Below are 18,513 nucleotides of genomic sequence, written 5' to 3'. Positions count from 1 at the left end.
AGGAGGACGAGGAGGAGGAGGACGAGGAGGAGGAGGACGAGGAGGAGCAGGAAGAGGAGGAGGATGAGGAGGAGGAGGACGAGTAGGAGGACGAGGAGGAGGAGGACAAGGAGCAGGAAGAGGAGGAGGACGAGGAGGAGGAGGTCGAGGAGGAGGACGAGGAGGAGGAGGACGAGGAGGAGGAAAACTGCTAGTAACCACAAGAAGCCCAAGTTCCCTGAGGTGGGAATTGGAGCAGGAGAGCTTGAGGATCTGTGGGATATCACAGAAGAACTGGCCCAGGACATTGCCATGGCACAGGGGCAGGGAAAATGTATTGGCTGTATGCCGCAGAGCATTGAGAAAGGCACTGGCCCAGGCAGCTGCTGCCATGTGGGCACAAGCTCTGCTGCCCAGGAGGGTCCCGTAGTGCAGGGGTTTGCAGATGGACACGTAGCGGTCGTAGCACATGATGGTCAGCAGGAAATATTCTGTTGCAGCACAGAAAAGAAAAAAAAATCTTGTGCAGCACATCCTGTGTAGGAGATGGTGCTGGTGTCCCAGAGGGAATTGTGCATGGCTTTGGGGACAGTGGTGCAGATGGAGCCCAGGTCGCTGAGGGCCAGGTTGAGCAGGAAGAAGAACATGGGCGTGTGCAGGTGGTGGCCGCAGGCTACGGCGCTGATGATGAGGCCGTTGCCCAGGAGGGCAGCCAGGGAGATGCCCAGGAAGAGGCAGAAGTGCAGGAGCTGCAGCTGCCGCGTGTCTGCCAGTGCCAGCAGGAGGAAGTGGCTGATGGAGCTGCTGTTGGACATTTGCTGTGGCTGCACATGGGCACCTGTTCATGGAGAAAGGACAGGGACAAGTCAGGAGAAGCTGCTTGGAGCCAAACCTGGGCCATTCCCTGCAGATTGTCCTGCTGGGACTCACCCACCCTTGTTCCTGCTCTGGGAAAACCTTCATCCCTGTCCCTGCCTGAGCTCCAGTTGTGCTGGCTGAGTGTGCCAGGAGCGGTCAGGCCAGTGCATGAGGGCTCTTGAGGAGCCATCCCTGCCCTGCTGCCCTGGGTTTGTGGCCCTTTGGCAGAGGGACAAGGGTGGATATTCAGGATTTTTCAGGGGAATCATTCCTACTGCAGAAAGGCTTGCTACCATCTGCACTACCAGATCAAAAGGATTGGAGGAGTTGGTTTTATGAATTGTTTTCCTACCCACTCACCATTCCTGGCTCTCTGAGGTCAGAAATCCCCATCATTCCTGCTGCACCCAGAGTTTGCCACTGAGAGATGTGAGAGGCAAAGGATTCCCTGTGGCTGAGGGAAAGTGAGGGGCTGGATGTGCTTGTTTCCCCAGCACTGCTCTGTTCAGCCCCCTCTGCTTCCCTGAGCATCTCCCTGGGCCTGGACATCCCCTCCTGAGAGGTGCCTTGTCCCTGCCAGCGCTCACAGAGCCCATCCCACCCTGTGTGCCCTCGGCCTGGCCCTACAGAAACCTGCCTGTGTGCAGGGCCCTGGCTGGGGCAGGCTCTGTGTGCAGCTGAGCAAGGGCAGCTCAGGAGAGCCCTGCTGGGCCCTGCAGAGGTGATGCTGCTGCTGCCCAGGGCTGAGGAGGGGCTGAAGGCCCTTTGGGAGGCTCCCAGCAGAGACACTGACCACCCAAAGTCACAGTTCTGGAGTGTCTGTAAATGTTCAAACATTCCTTTGATGATCCTGTGTGTCCCTTTCAACTCCGAATGTTCTGTCATTCTGGGATTTCAATTCCTGTTCTGCTTCTATCATCGCCCTGTTGTCTATAGTCCAAAGAGAAAAAAAAACCCCTTGCAACAGTGTTAGAACAGCAAAGGAAAAATCAGACATTTATTGGAAGGCTCCATGTGTCCCAGGGGGAATGGGGAATGCCCTGCCCCTGATTTCAACAATTCATTAAGGCTGATTAATTAGGACGTGTAACGGGAACATCCAATAGGAGATTCAGTTGCCCCAATTACACAACCAATTGGAGTAGGTCCAAGGGCTTCTTAGCCCCAGTTTTTGTTATTTCTGCTTACATTCAAAAACCAACATGTACTTCTTGTAGGTCCTCCTCCTGATAATCAGACTATATTATATTTAAAAATATATTTAGACAGCTTATTGTTCTAAAATCTAAGAGAAAGGTAAGGAAACATATTGAAGTTAATTAAGGATTATAACTATTTTAAGTATATAATAGCAGTTAAATAGAGTTAATTAAAGGTTTAATGGAGTCAGGTAAGGATTATAGATTTATAACTATAAAATAGTAATTAACAGAGCTATGAATGTAAGAAAAATACATAAAAAGCAAAAATCTTTTTGTCACCAAACCAACTGTCCCATCCTGATCCAAGCAGGAAATAGAAACACTCTCAGGAAAGCTCCTGATCTTTACAGCAATCCCAGGCTTACCTTCTTTGGGAAGTGCCCTCCGGAGCTGTGCCCAGGCTGGTCTGGAGCTGGGAGCAGCCCTGCCCCAGCCAGCCCCTCTCAGCAGCAGCACCTGCCCTGCTCAGGGTGGCTCCTTTCCCCCACAGCTCCTGGCCAGCGCTGGGAGCAGCTCCAGGGCCGGCTGAGAGCTGTCCCTGGCAGGCAGCAGAGTCCCTGGCCCAGCACAGTGCCCTGGGCTGCAGGACCCTGCTCTGCAGGACAGCCCTGGGCACCCCTGGCTGCTCTGCACAGGAGATGAGCAGAGAATGCTCTCACAGGCTCTGTGGGCATTGGGATGTTCCAGCTTTAGGAGATCTCTGCAGGAGCTGCAGCTGCATTGTCCTGCAGCCAGAGGTTCCTGTGCCAAGGGCTGGCAGTGATTCTGCCCCAGGCACTTCTCAGCCCCTTCCCAGCCCTGACTGATTGAAGCTCTCTGTGCCTCTGTGCTGTGCCCGGGCTGGCTGCAGGCAGTGCCCCAGCCCTGCTGGGCTGGGAGAAGAGCTGCTCAGCAAGAGAAATGTGCTTTTGAAGCTCTGCTTGGTTACCAGGATCACCCTCTGTGCCAGGAGCCCAGCCCAGCTCAGCAGCACAGACACAGCACAAGGACTTTAATGACCCTCTGGGGCTTTTTGCTCAGGCCCTGAGCATCAGGCCCTGAGAGGGAGCTGCAGAAACCTCTCCAGAACTCCAAGTCAGAATCCAACTCCAAAGTTTCTTGGACTTTTAATGGGTCCCACTGAGGGACACGACTGAGAAAGTGTCCCCAGGCCCCAGGCAGAGCAGAGAACTGGAGGCACTGATGCCAGGTGGGGACAAAGAGAAGCCAAGTCTTGGTGCCCTGGGGCACAGCAGGGTCTGTGCCACCAAGGGCTGTGAGGAGACACCTTGTCCTGAGGCCCTGGGGCCTCCTGGCACAGCCCCAGCCAGGCTGGGCACTGTCAGCCCCTGCTCCTGCCCTCAGCATCCCCCCATGCCCACATCCAAGTCGCCTCAAGGATCTGCTGGAAGGAGTCCCTGGGGAGCCTTGGTCAGGAATGGCCCTGGGGGCTCCTTCATGCTCCCAGGGACTGCAGGTTTTTCAAAGGACTTTGGCTTTTGCTTTTGCCTTGGAGTCTCTGAGAGGTTTCTACAATCATGGCCTCCAATATTCTGTTTTAACGAGTCCCTTGAGAGCTTTGTACTGACACTCAGTGGGGCTCATTAATGCTTTGAGATACTCAGCTTTTTTAAGGTATTTTGGATTGTCCTTTCAAAACTGAGAGGTTTTTGTGCCATTTGGAGTCTCTGAGAGGTTCCCTCCTCCAAGGAGTCCATGAGGAGCCTGTGTTGGGGATGGACCTCAGTGGGTCCATTAATGCCTTGAGACACTTTGGGTGTTTCTTCTTGACTTTGAATCCTGGAAAGGTTTGTGCAAACTCCTCTCAGGCCCTGAGGTTCCAGGGTTCAGCTCCAAATGCACCACAGGGCTAATTAGAATCAAACAAGTCCTGACAAACCATGGCTCTGCCTTGATATCCCTCTTGTCTGGGGCTATTAATCAGGAAGGTTTCTGTAGTGGTTTTGGTTCGCCAATTTGAGATTTCTCGGCCAATACATTAATTAATGTGGTGGGTTCAATGTTGGCTAATTACCAGTGCACTCACTAGAATATGCTTACTCATTTTCTGCTGCGAGATAGGATTAGGAGAAAGGCAAAGTAGGCTCAAACTTTAACAGTATAAGGAAAAGTTTGTTAAAAGAAACTAAAAGAAAGAGTAATAAGGATCAGAACAAAACTTTCAGAACACCTCCCCTCTCCATACAACCTTTTCTTACATACTGATTATATAAAAAGACAAACCAAAAAATTTTCAGTCACTTTACCACCTCTAGAATAGTCCTTCTTTAGTTCACTTAGGGAATGGAGTCTCTCTTTCTTGCTATGGACACTTCTGCACAAGAAAACAGTTCTCTTGTGTCTCTCATTTTCCACAAAGAGCAGCTTCCTGGAGAAATCTGCAATTGCGAAGTCCCTCACATTTTTTCACAGCTTTTCCCACGTCTGTGTTTATGGGCCATGTCAGTGTATGATGTATGGGTTTAAAGATGAGCTACTTAGGAGCAACCGTTCTCTTAATCTATTTCTGAAATCATCTTCATCTCTGGGAACAGAGATCTTCTCTCCCTGGTGCACAGGGTCTCATCACTCTGCTCTCTTTCTTTTTTCAAACTTCTCATGCGATCACAGCTATTGCAATATTTGCTTAATTTACCATGGAGACCATTATTGAAACAAGTCATCTCCCCATACATTTCAATGCATTATAGGGAAAAAGAGAGTCTGATGTATCAATTACATCCTTCTCCATAGATTTACAAGAGGATTTCAGCCCCAAGATCAAGGCATCTCCTCATCCCTCCCATCTGGGGCTCAACTTCCTGTTCCCTGCCCTCGGTGTGTTCATGTTGCTCCTCTGTGTGCCTGCCCTGTGTCCTTTTCTCTCACTGGAGGGAGGATGGCAGCACTGGCAGAGTCTGCCCGGGGCTGCAGATGGTTCCGTGAGCCTGGCCAGGCATGGTCCCTGGACATGAAGACCAGTTGTTTTCCAAAGGAATGAAGAAACAGAGCTCCACTGTTTTAGGGGAGGATGAGAGTTGACCACCAGAGGCAAAGGCCAGCCAGAGCTGCCTGATTGTGTTCTAAGAGATACCCTTACAAATAGGAAATTTTTAGGGAGGGTACAATTTTGGCAATGGACATCTGAAATAACAGACGGTTATTTCCATACAGAGAAGAGCACTGAGCCCCAGTGCTCCAGGAGCTGATGAGAGGCAGCCCTTGACATTCCAACATCAGCCAGACCCATCAGGTGGCCAATGGGAGGCCAATCCAGCCTCACCTGTTCCATGTTCTCCTATCCCATGGGGCCCCACAGTGTCCCAATGGTCCTTTGATTCCAGGAGGCCCTGAGGTGTCACAATGCCCCCTTGGTGACACCAGGCCCTGAAGGGTCGGAATGGTCTCCATGGTTCCATCAGGCCCTACAGAGTCATAATGGTCTCTGGGTCCATGAAGCCCCGCAGTGTCACCATGGCCCCTTGGTTCCATGGGCTCCAGTGGTGCCACAATGATCCCCTTGGTTCCATGAGGTGCCCACAGTGTCACAGTGATCTCCATGGGAAGGAAAGAACCGAGCCCCAGTGTGGCAGGGGCAGCCACCTGAGGCCAAGGCCAGCCAGACTTGATGGTACTGGCAGATTTTGTCTGGGAGCAACCCTTGAATATAGGGATATTTAGAGGTGGCATCCTAGTTTCAGACATGGACACCCGGAGGAGAAGGTCTGTTCTTTGCATGGTAAGAAAAGCACGGAACACCGGTGTTTGTGGGGCAGATGAAAGGTGGCCACTAGAGGCCTAAGGCAGCCAGACCTCTCTGTCCTGGTAGCTTTTGTCTGAAAGCAACCCTTGGATATAGGGAATTTTGGAGGTTGAATTCCATTTTTGGTAATTTCTTCATACATAAGGACAGATCTTTTCCATAGGAAGGAAAGCAGCAAGCCCCAGTGTTTCAAGGCAGGTGAGAGGCAGCCCCCAAGGGTCCAAGGGTAGCCAGACTTATCTTTCCTGGCATTTCACTTGGGAGAAATCCTTGGCTGTATGTTGTTTTGGAGGTGGATTCTCAGTATTGGCCATGGGCGCCTGGTCAAGATGGATGGGTTTTTTCCTATGGGTAAGAGAAGCGTGAAGTCCAAGTGCTCTGGAAGAAGATGAGAGGTTGCCTTAGGCCAAGCCAGCCAGATCTGGCTCTCTTGGCCCCTTTTGTTTAGGGGCTATCCTTGGACATATGGCATTTTGGAGGTGGAATCTCAGTTTTGGCCATTTCTTTAGGAAGGAAAGCACAGAGCCCCCATGTTTCTGAGGCAAATAAGTGCCAGCCCTCAGGAAGACAAGGCCAGCCAGACTTGTCAGTCCTGGCAGCTTTTATCTGGGAGCTATCCTTGGATATAGGGAATTCTGGCGTCAGATGCCCAATTTTGGCCATGTGATCCTAGTTGAGGTGAATGTTTTTTTCCCATAAGAAAGAAAAGCACATGGTCCCAGTGTTTCATAGGCAGATGAGAATTGGCCCCTGGGTGGTCAAGGCAGCCAGACCTGTTCCATGTTCCCTTGGTTTCGTGGGATCCCCCAGTGTCACAATGGTCTCCTTGGTTCCATGAGGCCCTGGAGTGTCACAATGTTTCTCTTGCTTCTGCAGTGTCACAATGGCCCCATGTTTCCATGAGGCCTTGCAGTGTCACAATGGCTTTGTGGTTCCACAAAGCCCTGATGTGTCACAATGGCCCCTCGGCTCCGTGTGCCCTCGCTGTGTCACAACAGCTCCTCTGTGACATTGCGGCTGCATAAGGTCACCATGGACCCTTGGTTCCTTGGGGTCTCTGAGTTCCACAATGGTCTCCTTGATTCCATGATGGATCATGGTGTCACCGTGGTTCCTTGGTTCCATGAAGTTCTGCAGTGTCACCGTGGTGTCCTTGGACCTGGACTGTCACAATTGACCCTTGGTTCCATGAGGTTCCCCAGTGTCACCGTGGTCGCTGTCAGAGGCTGGATGAGATCGATGTCCCGAGACACCTTGGGATGCTCGGAATGCCCGTGTGGGGCCGGGGCCGGGTCAGGCCTTGGTTTGTGGTGGGACAGAGCCCCGCCCCCAGCCTGGCCTGGCAGAGCTGTCAATCACACAGCAGGGGCGGTGCTGATTGGCTGAGCTGTCAACCAATCACACACCAGCAGCTGGTGCCTACCCTGGCTCTGATTGGTCAATCACCTGGCAGTCCCACCCCAGGGGCGGGCCCATGGAGGCCCAGGGGGTTAAAAGCCGGAGCACGAGGCCAGCCCATGGTCTGGATCCTGCCTTCTCCTGGGGTTCCTCTAATAGCAGCACTGGAACCTGAGCAGTTGGTGCCTGTGTGCGTGTCTTTCTATAGATCAGCTGCCTTTCTGTTGTTCTCTATTTATCCTCTTTCTAATCCTACTTACCTGGAACATTTTTTGAAAAATTAACATATTAAGGGTTAAAGGTTTTTAGGTTATATTGATTAAGTTACTGAAGTTAATGCTAAGATAAGAGATTTATGTTGAAGAGGGTGTTGTATTAAAGCCTTAGGTAAAGTTCCATTCTTGTCTATATTTTGTCAGTAAAATTTTGTGTCATTTGGACCTCTTAGCTCCATTGGTTAGAGCATGGTGCTGGTACCACCAAGGCTGTAGGTTCAATCCCTGTGTGGGCCATTCACTAAAGAATTGGACTTGATGATCCTTGTGGGTCCCTTCCTACCAAGAATATCCTTTGCATCTCGCTATGGTGAGAATATCAGGTTGATGTTTCTCCTGTGCACCAAACTCAAGTAAAGGAACCTTTGGTGACCCCCAGCATTTCAGTGTTCTGGGGTGTTAAATCCTGCAGACTCACAATGGCCTCGTGTGTCCATGAGGCTCCACAGTGTCACCCTGGCCCCTTGGTTCCATGGGCCCAACACTGCCACAATGATCCCCTTGGTTCCACAACTTCCCACAGTGTCACACCGGCCCCTTGGATTCATGAAGATCTGCACGGTCACACAGGTTTGTGACATTTGTCCTTGCTGCCCCTCACATCCCCCTGCCCCACAAACAGCCCCGAGCCACCCGTGAGGGACAGGCCCTGCTGTGCCAGGCTGGGCTCAGGGCTTGGCCTTTCTGCTTCCCCCAGCCAGCCCAGGCCTTGCTCAGCATCGCAGTTCCCTGCTCTGAGCCCTGGGCTCCCTGCAATCCTGGCCTCAAGGATCTGCTCCCCCCAGTCCTTGGGAAGCCTTTGGCAGCCCCAGCCCTCAGTGATGCTCCAAGGGCCTTGGAGTTTTGCTTATGACTCCTTGAGCAGCTCCTTCAGCCTTCTGTCAGTGCCTGAGGGTCCTGGACTCAGCCCCAAATCCACCGTAGGGATCATTAAAATACAGAAAGCCCTCAGGTGCTCTTTGCCTTCATTCAATGGTCTGGAAATCTCCAGGGCTTGTGCAGCTGATTGGAGTCAGTTTGGAGTTCTTGTAAGGAGGAAGATTTCCAAGTGCACCTCCTGATTTTTTTCTTTTATAAAAGCAATATTGTTTTGTTTCCGAGTTCAGAGAAGACCTGATAGAAGCATTCCCCAGGTGATCTTGATGCTCAGTGTCTCCTTAGGAGGTCTGGGCATGTAGGAGAATGAGCCCCCTGAGGACTGACGCTGTTTGGACAGGCTGCTCCTCACCCCCAGCCTCACCATGTCTGACATTGCCCACCTGGCACTGACATCCCTGTGCCCTGCAGCAGAACCTTGTCCCTGAGCTCTGCAGCTCCATGTCCCAGCCCATTGCACCGTGTCCCACCTGCTCTCCTCAGGGCTCTGCCTGCACACAGGCCCAGGAGAAGTTTTCCTGTTGGTAAAGAAAGACCGAAAAAGCCTGAGCAGATTTCCTAAACAACAAACCCCACTCAGGAGCCACCTGCTCAGTACAGGCTGCCTGGAATGGTGTCACCTTTCTACAAGGGACAGTGTGGTCAGAAATGATCTCTGGAAGCAGAATTCTCTGAGTCTCCCAGCTGAATTCTCTGTCCCTGTCCTTTCCCTGGATCCATGTTGCAGATGGAAGCTGCTGGTGCCAACCTCATATTTAACCTCTCTTTCGAATGCAAACAGATGTTTCCAGCTATGTTAAGCAGGATTTGCTCAATGTTTCTATAAATCTTTTGTGTTCCCCATGGAATGAAGGGGCCATTTTGGCACTGAAGGGGTGACGTGGAAGCAAGGAGTCAATTGTGACCCTGGGGTCCCATGGAACCAAGGGGCCATGGTGACACAGCAGGGACACATGTATCCAATTGTCCATTGTGACACTGTGGATCCAAGGAGACCATGGAGACACCCCCAGAACCTCATGGAAACAAGGAGTCCATGGTGACCCAGCGGGGCTGCATGGAGCCAATGGTCCATGCTGACACTGCCCATCCAAGGAGACCATTTGGATACTGTGGAAGCTCATGGAGTGAGGTGGCCATTGTGACACTGAAGAACTTCATGACACCAAATATCCATGGGGACACAGCAGGGCATCATGGAACCCAGGAACTGCTGTTGGCAGTGTGGAAACTCCTGGAACCAGGGGCTGTTGTGGGACTTCAGAACCAGCACAGCTGCTGCACCTTGTCCCCTGCCCTGCACAGCTCCTTGGGAGGCACGGCAGGAGCAGCACCTGGGAGCCTCGGGAATGCCCTTCTGGGATCCATGGCACACACTCCCAGGGGCTGGAATTCCAGTTCCCAGCCAGGAAAAGATGTTCCTGCCCTTGAAGGCAAAGCTCTTATGGAAGAGCCAAAAGCCAAGTGGAGCATGATCTTACCGTGAGATTTCACTGCCAGCCTCCCTAACTTCACCCATGGTTGTTGTAGCTCATGGATTGGGAATGAAATCAGGGCAGGGTCTTTAGTGGGAGCAGCCCTGGGTCAAAGGAGGCACTGAGAGAGAAACAGAGCAGGCAAAGGAAGGCAGGAGAGAAAGGAGGTGTTTTGGTTTGGAATGACAGGTGTCTGCAAAGGAAGGCAGGAACCTCCCCTGAAATGGAAAAATGTAGACTCTTTCTTTCTGAATTGGTATAAATTTGAAATTAAGGGGGGCTCTCAGGTAAAAATATGGGAGCAGGAATAACAACTTTTTATTAGTGAAGAAAATGAAAATATGAATAATGCAGTGAGCCAAAACAACACTGAGAGAGCCAGAATACAACCTGACACTCTGTTGGACATGGTGTTGGCCGCAGTCCAATTGTAATTGTGGCTGCAGTCCTCCTGCAGTGTCAGGTGTGGTTCTGTTGAAGTGATCCTGTAGAAAAGGGAGTCTTCCTCTGAAGAGGAAGAGGCAGCTGTTCCTCTGGGAAAATCCAGCACAGAAAAGCTGTGTTGCTGGGCCAGAATCTCAAGACTAGATGCAGGTAGGAATGCTTGGCTCCTCTCTCTGGGCGGGGCAACTCACAATGGGATGTTGCAGTTCTTATCAGTCATGCAGTGACATTCAATAGCCCATTATCAGCAGATGTCTCCCCTGAGGAAGGATTGATTGTGGAAGAGATAAGGAAAAACTGCCCACTTAACACAGGACAACTGCCATACAGATGGCAAATAGAACACATCTTGCTTTTCAGTCTGGGACAGGAGGACACAAACAAAATCAGCTGAGAAGGCAGCACTCTGAAAATCAAATCAGAACTGACAGAAAATGAATGGGACAGAAATCAATAATTCTGATACTTTTACTTATTATCAAAATAAATCACACCCACCCAGCCCCACACAATCCTGATCCCACAACCTCAAATTTGGATCTCACTTCTCCCAGTCACCTTCCAACCCCATCTCATCCTGGAGGCTGTGGAATTCAGTAATTTTGGCATGGGGCTGAGGTGGGAACCAGCCATTTTGAGGTGGGATTGAGCAATTTTGGGGTTAGATTGAGGGGGTTCCAGTGGGATTGAGTCATTTTGAGGTGACAGACAAATCCACCTTGTCATTTGGAGTGCAAAGATATGGAGAATACTACCAGATATCCCCCAAGAACCCACAGATCCATCAGAAAATGGTCCCAAACAATATATTCCACCTCAAATACCTCTTAAATGGTGGGACTTTTGACATCTCTGGTCAATACTCTTTTTAGCCATTTTTCAGGTGTTTTTAAGTGGTAAAGACAAATCAGAAGAAAATTAGGGCCAAACCAAAACCAGAGACCCCTTGAGCATCCCCTGGGCACTGGACAAAACAAACTCAGCAGAAATTAAACTTAACCCTCCATAAAATGCCTTGAGGAAGATTTGCTCTTCCCACACGTTACTTGTAATGGAAATGCAAACAAATCCCAAACATTAATAAACCAACCACAGAAGCAATTTTGTGGCAATTCCAAATTTCATCAGTTCCAGCACAGCTCCTGCTCAGATGATGGCAGGTTCTGATTAAAGAAAACTCGAAATTTGTCCCAATACAGATTATTAAAGGAAGGGAAAGCTCTGTGTAGCTGTCACAAAGGTTACAGGGACCAAGAAAATAATGATTCTCCCCCCAAGCCTGTGTATTCAGGAGTAATTTGGGAATTTATCTACTTGAGCTGGGCTTCTTGTAGGACTTTAGTAGCCTTGTGTTTCTCACCGGGTGGCGAATTATCCTTGTCAGTCTCGTTGGTATAATTTGTTCCCTTTCCTTCAATGATTTTAACAAACTTTTCAGGGAAGGACAACAAAATATTTTCTTTACAATGGCCACTCACAACAGCCATTTTTCTCATAAGTTCTTCCAAAAGTTGCTCAGAGGAAGCTGCATCTAAGTTTTCAAGAGCTCCTCCAGAAAGAGCCACGAGCTCCTCAGAGGAGGGAACAAGGCTGTTGTCAAAGGCACTTGGGGTCAGACAACAGTGCCCTGAACTCACTGTGCAAAATAATGTTGCAATCTGGATAATAAAATTGTTAGAGAGATGCCTCTGCTCCAATTAAGGAGCTCAGGAGACCAAATCCAAAGTGGATTTTATTGAACAGTAAATGTGAGGTAGAGAGAGATGCAAAGAAAGAGAAAAGGGGAGAGAGCAAGGGAGTGACAGGGACAGAGATCTCCCTAGAAGCGGGGCAAGTGTGACATTGTCCCCTGTGTGCGTGGCCTTCCCAGGGTGGGGGTTTTACACCTGAGCCAGTTTGGGTAAGGGGGGTGGTGTTCACCCCCCACCCCGAGTAGGGATTGCCTCACTGTTTCAGGTTACAGTGTCAGATGTAACCAAAAGTGTTTTCAGTCACCATCTCCATAAACTGTTATCAACAGGTGGGGCAGTGTTCTTTATCTCTTCCATGGCTCAGCCCTGATAACGCTCTCCAGGGGCCATCTTCTGCTAATGGGCCATTGAGTGTCACTGCAAGAATGATAAAATTACATCATCCCATTGTGGGATGCTCTGCCCAGGGGGAGGAACCAAGCATTCCTGCCTGGATATAATCTCACCCTTGCAACACCACGACCACCTTGTCTACTGGATTCCCAGAGGACAAGAGCTCCATAACCACCACTGGACCTTCAGAGGAAGACCAGACCCTTCTACAGGATCACTGCTTTGACAGAATCACGTTCATCACTCCAGCCGGACTGCAGCCACCAGTTCATCAGACTGCTACCACCACCCTGACCAACGGGTTGTCAGGTTATATCCTGACTCTGTGAGTTCAAACCAGTGTTTCTGTATAATTGCCTTGATCTTAATTTTCTTATTCAATTGTCATTCTGGCTTAGACTCTCCCCTGGTTTGCCTTCAAACCACTACAAAACTCACTGTGCTTATCCCTTGTTTTCCTCCCAAAACAGGATTTCCCATGCACAAATGTTTGCCAGATGGACGAGAAGGTTGCGAGGAAGAGGAAGATGCCCTGGGACACCAAAGTAGGTGAGGAGGAAGTCAGTGCCCCTTTCCCCCTCTCTCCTGCTCCATCTCCCAGCCCAGCACAGCCCCCGCCTGCAGGACAGCCCTGCTGCTGGTGCCCTCCTGCCGGGGACACACTGGGGGGGATCTCCTTGCCCTTCCCTCTGGCATGGAGGCAAATCCCATCCTCTCCCTGTCCTTCCTCCCCCAGAGCAGGAGCTGCGGATGGAGACCAGGAAAGACAAATCCCTGCAGCAGAACCTCATGGAAGATGCAGTTGTGAGCAACTCCACAGTGCAGGAATCCAACAGGGAGGAAAATCCCTGGAGATCTCACAGGAGGAAAGGCTGTAAGCCCAGCCCAGGATGCTCTGAGGAGGAAAGACCCACTCTGGGTCAGGAAGGTGGGCAGAGCTTCAGCCAGAGCTTGGAGCTGGTGGTCCCTGAGCAGAACCATGATAGGGAGAAGCCCTACAAGTGCTTGGAATGTGGGAAGAGCTTCAGGAAGAGCAACACCTTGATCTGCCACCAGATGATCCACACCGGGGAATGGCCCTACAAGTGTGGGGAGTGTGGGAAGGGCTTCAGCTGGAGCTCCCAACTCATCATCCACCAGCGCATCCACACTGGGGAGAGACCCTATGAGTGTCACGAGTGTCAGAAGAGGTTTCACACCAGCTCCAATCTCCTTCTGCACCAGCGGATACACACAGATGAGAGGCCCTTCCGCTGCCCTGAATGCGGTAATGGCTTCAAGCACAACTCCACCCTCATCAGGCACCAGCGCATCCACACCAGGGAGAGGCCCTATGAGTGTGGGAATGTGGGAAGAGCTTCAGCACAAGATCCCACTTGATCTGCCACCAGATCACCTACACTGGGGAAGGGCCACACGAGTGTGAGCAATGTGGGAAGGGCTTCAGCCAGAGGTCCAAACTGATCATCCACCAAATGATCCACACTGTGGAGAGGCCCTTTGAGTGTCCCGAGTGTCAGAAGAAGTTTAAGACCAGCTCAAATCTCCTCTGCCATCAGCGGATTCACACAGAGGAGAGACCCTTCCGCTGCCCCGACTGTGGGAAGGGCTTCAAGTGCAACTCCTCCCTTGTCAAACACCGGCGCATCCACACCAGGGAGAGGCCCTACGTGTGTCCCCGGTGTGGGAAGAGCTTCACCCAGAGCTCTCACTTGACCAAACACCAACGGACGCACTAGTAAAGGAAGCCCTGTGAGTCCCCCAACTGCAGGAAGAGCTTTCTACACTGCACCAGCCTTATCTCCCATGGAAAGACCCATGTTGGGTACAGGCCTGTTGACCCACATTCCCTGTGATCCATGTTGGGAAGACACCTGACTGGTTATCTTTTTGGTTTGGCCCTAATGTTCTTCAGATATGTCTTTATCAATTAAAACACCTGAAATAGGTCTTAAAAGAAATTAATTATTCAGAGATTCCCAAAATCCAACACTTAAATAGGTATTAGAGATGGAAATTATAGTTTGGGGACATATTCTGAAGGATTTGTGGGTTCTTTGGGGATTTCAGGCAGTGTTCTCCATATCTTTGCACTCCCAATGTCAAGATGGATTGATCTCTCACCTCAAAATGACTCAGTCTCACTGAAAACAACCAAATCTTGCCCCAAAAGGTTACAATCCCACCTCAATATAGCTTGTTTCCACTTCAAAAAACTCTAACCCATGATAAAATATCCAATTCCACAGCCTCCAGGGTGAGATGGGGTAGGAGTGAAATTGGGAGAAGTGGGATCCAAATGTAAAGGGTGTGGGATCATGATTGTGTGCAGCAGGGTGTATGGGATATATTTTGATAGTAAATAAAACTTTCAGAATTATTGATTTCTGTCCCATTAATTTTCAGTCAGTTTTGTTTTGCTTTTCAGAGTGCCACCTTCCCAGTTGGTTGTGTTTGTGTCCTTCTTTCTCTCCCACCTCCCTTTGCCTGCTCTGTTTCTCTCTCAGTGTCTCCCTTGACCCAGGGCATCTCTCACCAAAGGCCCTGCACTGATTTCATTCCCAATCCACCAGCTAGAACAACCATGGGTGCAGTTATGAAGGCTGGCAGTGAAATGTCACTGTAGGATCTTGCTCCGCTCAGCTTTTGGCTCTTCCATAAGAGCTTTGCCTTCAAGGGCAGGAACATCTTTTCCTGGCTGGGAACTGGAATTCCATCCCCAGGGAGTGTGTGCCATGGATGCCAGAGGGGCATTCCCGAGGCTCCCAGGGTGCTGCTCCTGCCGTGCCTCCCAAGGAGCTGTGCAGGGCAGGGGACAAGGTGCAGCAGCTGTGATGGTGCTGCAGTCCCACAACAGCCCCTGGTTCCAGGAGTTTCCACACTGCCAACAGCGGTTCCTGGGTTCCATGATGCCCTGCTGTGTCCCCATGGATATTTGGTGTCATGAAGTTCTTCAGAGTCACAATGGCCACCTCGCTCCATGAGCTTCCACAGTGTCCAAACGGACTCCTTGGACGAACAGTGTCACCATGGACACTTGGCTCCATGCAGCCCCGTTGGGTCACCATGGACTCCTTGGTCCCATGAGGTTCTGGGGGTGTCTCCATGGTCTCCTTGGATCCACTGTGTCACAATGGACCACTGGATCCATGTGGCCCTGCTGTGTCACTGTGGCCCCTTGGTTCCATGAGACCCCAGGGTCACAATTGACTCCTTGTTTCCATGTAACCCCCTCAGTGCCAAAATGGCCCTACATTCCATGGGGAACACAAAAGATTGATAGAAACATTGAGCAAATCCTGCTTAACACAGCTAGGAACATCTGTTTGCTTTCCAAAGAGAGGTTAAAGATGAGGGTGGCACCAGCAGCTTCCATCTGCAACCGAGATCCAGGGAAAGGGCCCGGACAGAGAATTCAGCTGGGAGACTCAGAGAATTCTGCTTCCAGAGATCATTTCTGGTTACACTGTCCCTTGCAAAAAGGTGACACCATTCCAGGCAGCCTATACTGAGCAGGTGGCTCCTGAGTGGGGTTTGTTGTTCAGGAAACCTGCTCAGGCTTTTCCATTCTTTTCTTCCCAAGAGGAAAACTTCTCCTGGGCCTGTGTGCAGGCAGAGCCCTGAGGAGAGCTGGTGGTGCATGGTGCAATGGGCTGGGACATGGAGCTGCAGAGCTCAGGGACAAGGTTCTGCTGCAGGGCACAGGGATGTCAGTGCCAGGTGGGCGATGTCAGACATGGTGAGGCTGGTGGTGAGGAGCAGCTTGTCCAAAAAGGGTCAGTCCCCAGGGGGCTCATTCTTCTACATGCCCAGACCTCCTAATGAAACACTGAGCATCAAGATCACCTGGGGAATGCTTCTATCGGCTCTTCTCTAAACTGGAAAACAAAAGAATATTTCTTTTACAAAAGAAAAAAAACAGCAGGTGCACTTGGAAATCTTCCTCCTTACAAGAACTCCAAACTGGCTCCAATCAACTGCACAAGCCCTGGAGATTTGCAGACCATTGAATGAAGACAAAGCACACCTGAGGGCTTTCTGTATTTTAATGATCCCTATGGTGGATTGGGGGCTGAGCCCAGGATCCTCAGTCAGTGAGAGAAGGCTGAAAAAGCTGCGCAAGGAGTCAGGAGCAAAACTCCCAGTCCCTTGGAGCATCACTGGGCCCCACTGAGGGCAGGGACTGCCAAAGGCTACCAGGGACTGGTGGGAGCAGATCCTTGAGGCTAGGACTGCAGGGAGCCCAAGGCTCAGAGCAGGGAACTGCAATGCTGAGCTAGGCCTGGGCTGGCTGGGGGAAGCAGAAAGGCCAAGCCCTGAGCCCAGCCTGGCACAGCAGGGCCTGTCCCTCACGGGTGGCTCTGGGCTGTTTGTGGGGCAGGGGGATGTGAGGGGCAGCAAGGACAAATGTCACAAACCTGTGTGACCCTGCAGATCCTCATGGAACCAAGGGGATCATTGTGACACCACTGGAGCCCATGGAACCAAGGGGTCATGGGGACACCGCGGGGCTCTATGGACCAGGAGACCATTATGACTCTGTGGGGCCTGATGGAACCATGGAGACCATTCCGACCCTTCAGGGCCTTGTGTCACCACGGGTTCATTGTGACACCTCAGGGCCGCCTGGAAGCAAGGGACCCTTGAGACACTGTGGGGCCCCATAGAAGCGAGGGAACATGGACCAGGTGTTGCTTGCTTGGTCTCCAAGGGGCCACCTGACAGGTCTGGATGATGTTGCCATGTCAACTCCTGCCTCTCATCAGCTCCTGGAGAACTGCGGCTCTGTGCTCTCATTTGTATGGAAAAGAACCGTCCGTCTTTTCAGATGCCCATTGCCAAAACTGACACTCTGCCTAAAAAATTTCCTGTATTCAAGGGTATCGCTAAGAACAGAATCTGGCATGTCTGGTTGGCCTTTGCCTCTGGTGGTCACTTCTCATCTGCCCCAAAAGCAGTGGGGCTCTGTTCCTTCATTTCTATGGAAAAGAACTGGTCTTCATGTCCAGGGACCACGGCCAAAATTAGGATTGGCCACTGATCCCGGCCGGCCTCACAGAACCATCTGCAGCCCCAGGAGATATTGACTTTGCAAGTGCTGCCATCCTCCCTCCCGTGAGAGAAAAGGACACAGGGCAGGCACACAGAGGAGCAACATGAACACACCGAGGGCAGGGAAGAGGAAGTTGAGTCCCAGATGGGAGGGATGAGGAGATGCCTTGATCTTGGGGCTGAAATCCTCTGCTAAAGCTGTGGAGAAAGATGTCATTGATACATCAGACTTTCTTTTTCCCTATTAGACATTGAAAATTATGGGGAGATGTTTTGTTCAGCAAAGGCCTCTGTGCTAAAGTAAGCAAATGTTGAAGTAGTTGTGATCCCATGAGAAGTTTGAACAGAGAAGGAGAGCAGAATGATGAGACCCTGTGCCCTCAGGGAGAGAAGAAGACCTCTGTTCCCAGAGATGAAGATGATTTCAGAAAGAGATGAAGACAATCTCTGCTCTTAAACTGCTCATCTTGAAACTAATATCCCAGAAGTTGACATGGCCCATAAACACAGTGTCCTGGGTTGTAAGATAAGCTTGTATTCCATTTGCCATCTGTTGAAGGCAAAACCGGTTAGACAGGTTTTTGTTATCTCTCTCAGAGACAATGGTTTGCCCTGTAGAGGCAATGGTTTGTTTATACACCATTGACTGATTCAATGAAGGGCTGGTAAATGTAACACCGTGAGGGGTCCCACCCAGAGGGGGGAAGCCAAGCACTCTATTGTTGTTTAAAGGGGTAGCTTTTTGGGGAGAGGAGGCAGCTCTCTGGGCGGGACTCCGAGAGAAGCAGCTCTCTCTCTCTCTTCGCGGGATTCCGGGAGAAGCAGCTCTCTCTCTCTCTTCGCGGGATTCCGAGAGAAGCAGCTCTCTCTCTCTTCGCGGGATTCCCGGGGAAGCAGCTCTCTCTCGCGCTCTCTTCGGCGGCACTCGCAGCGAAGCAGCCGGCGCGCGCTGAGCCGATGGCGGCGGAGCTCAGAGGCAACCCCGGCGCAGAGGAAGACCGGCCCCACTGCCACCAGATCTTCAGAGGAAAACTATACCCTTCTAAAGATCACCACTGCAGCTGCAACTCATCAACTATTGCAAGGGAAGCAATTGTCCCAGCAGAACTGATACTGGCATCCCTCAGG

The 18,513-nt window shown here is 50.9% G+C and overlaps 1 protein-coding gene across 1 annotated transcript in view; it reads left to right on the top strand.

The window, feature by feature from the left end:
• LOC144248803 (uncharacterized) overlaps positions 1 to 18,513 on the top strand; it is a 1,234,558-nt gene that overhangs the window by 246,781 nt on the left and 969,264 nt on the right. The window contains 2 exon segments of the mRNA XM_085565667.1: positions 13,324 to 13,672; positions 13,675 to 14,071. Of these exon segments, the coding sequence (XP_085421793.1) occupies positions 13,324 to 13,672; positions 13,675 to 14,071 (746 nt within the window).

The sequence above is a fragment of the Lonchura striata genome, chromosome 36 (assembly GCF_050655825.1).
Source record: "Lonchura striata isolate lonStrDom1 chromosome 36, ASM5065582v1, whole genome shotgun sequence".
NCBI lineage: Eukaryota > Metazoa > Chordata > Aves > Passeriformes > Estrildidae > Lonchura > Lonchura striata.
Note: the sequence above shows the minus strand (reverse complement) of the source record. Positions and strands in the feature narration are given on the sequence as shown.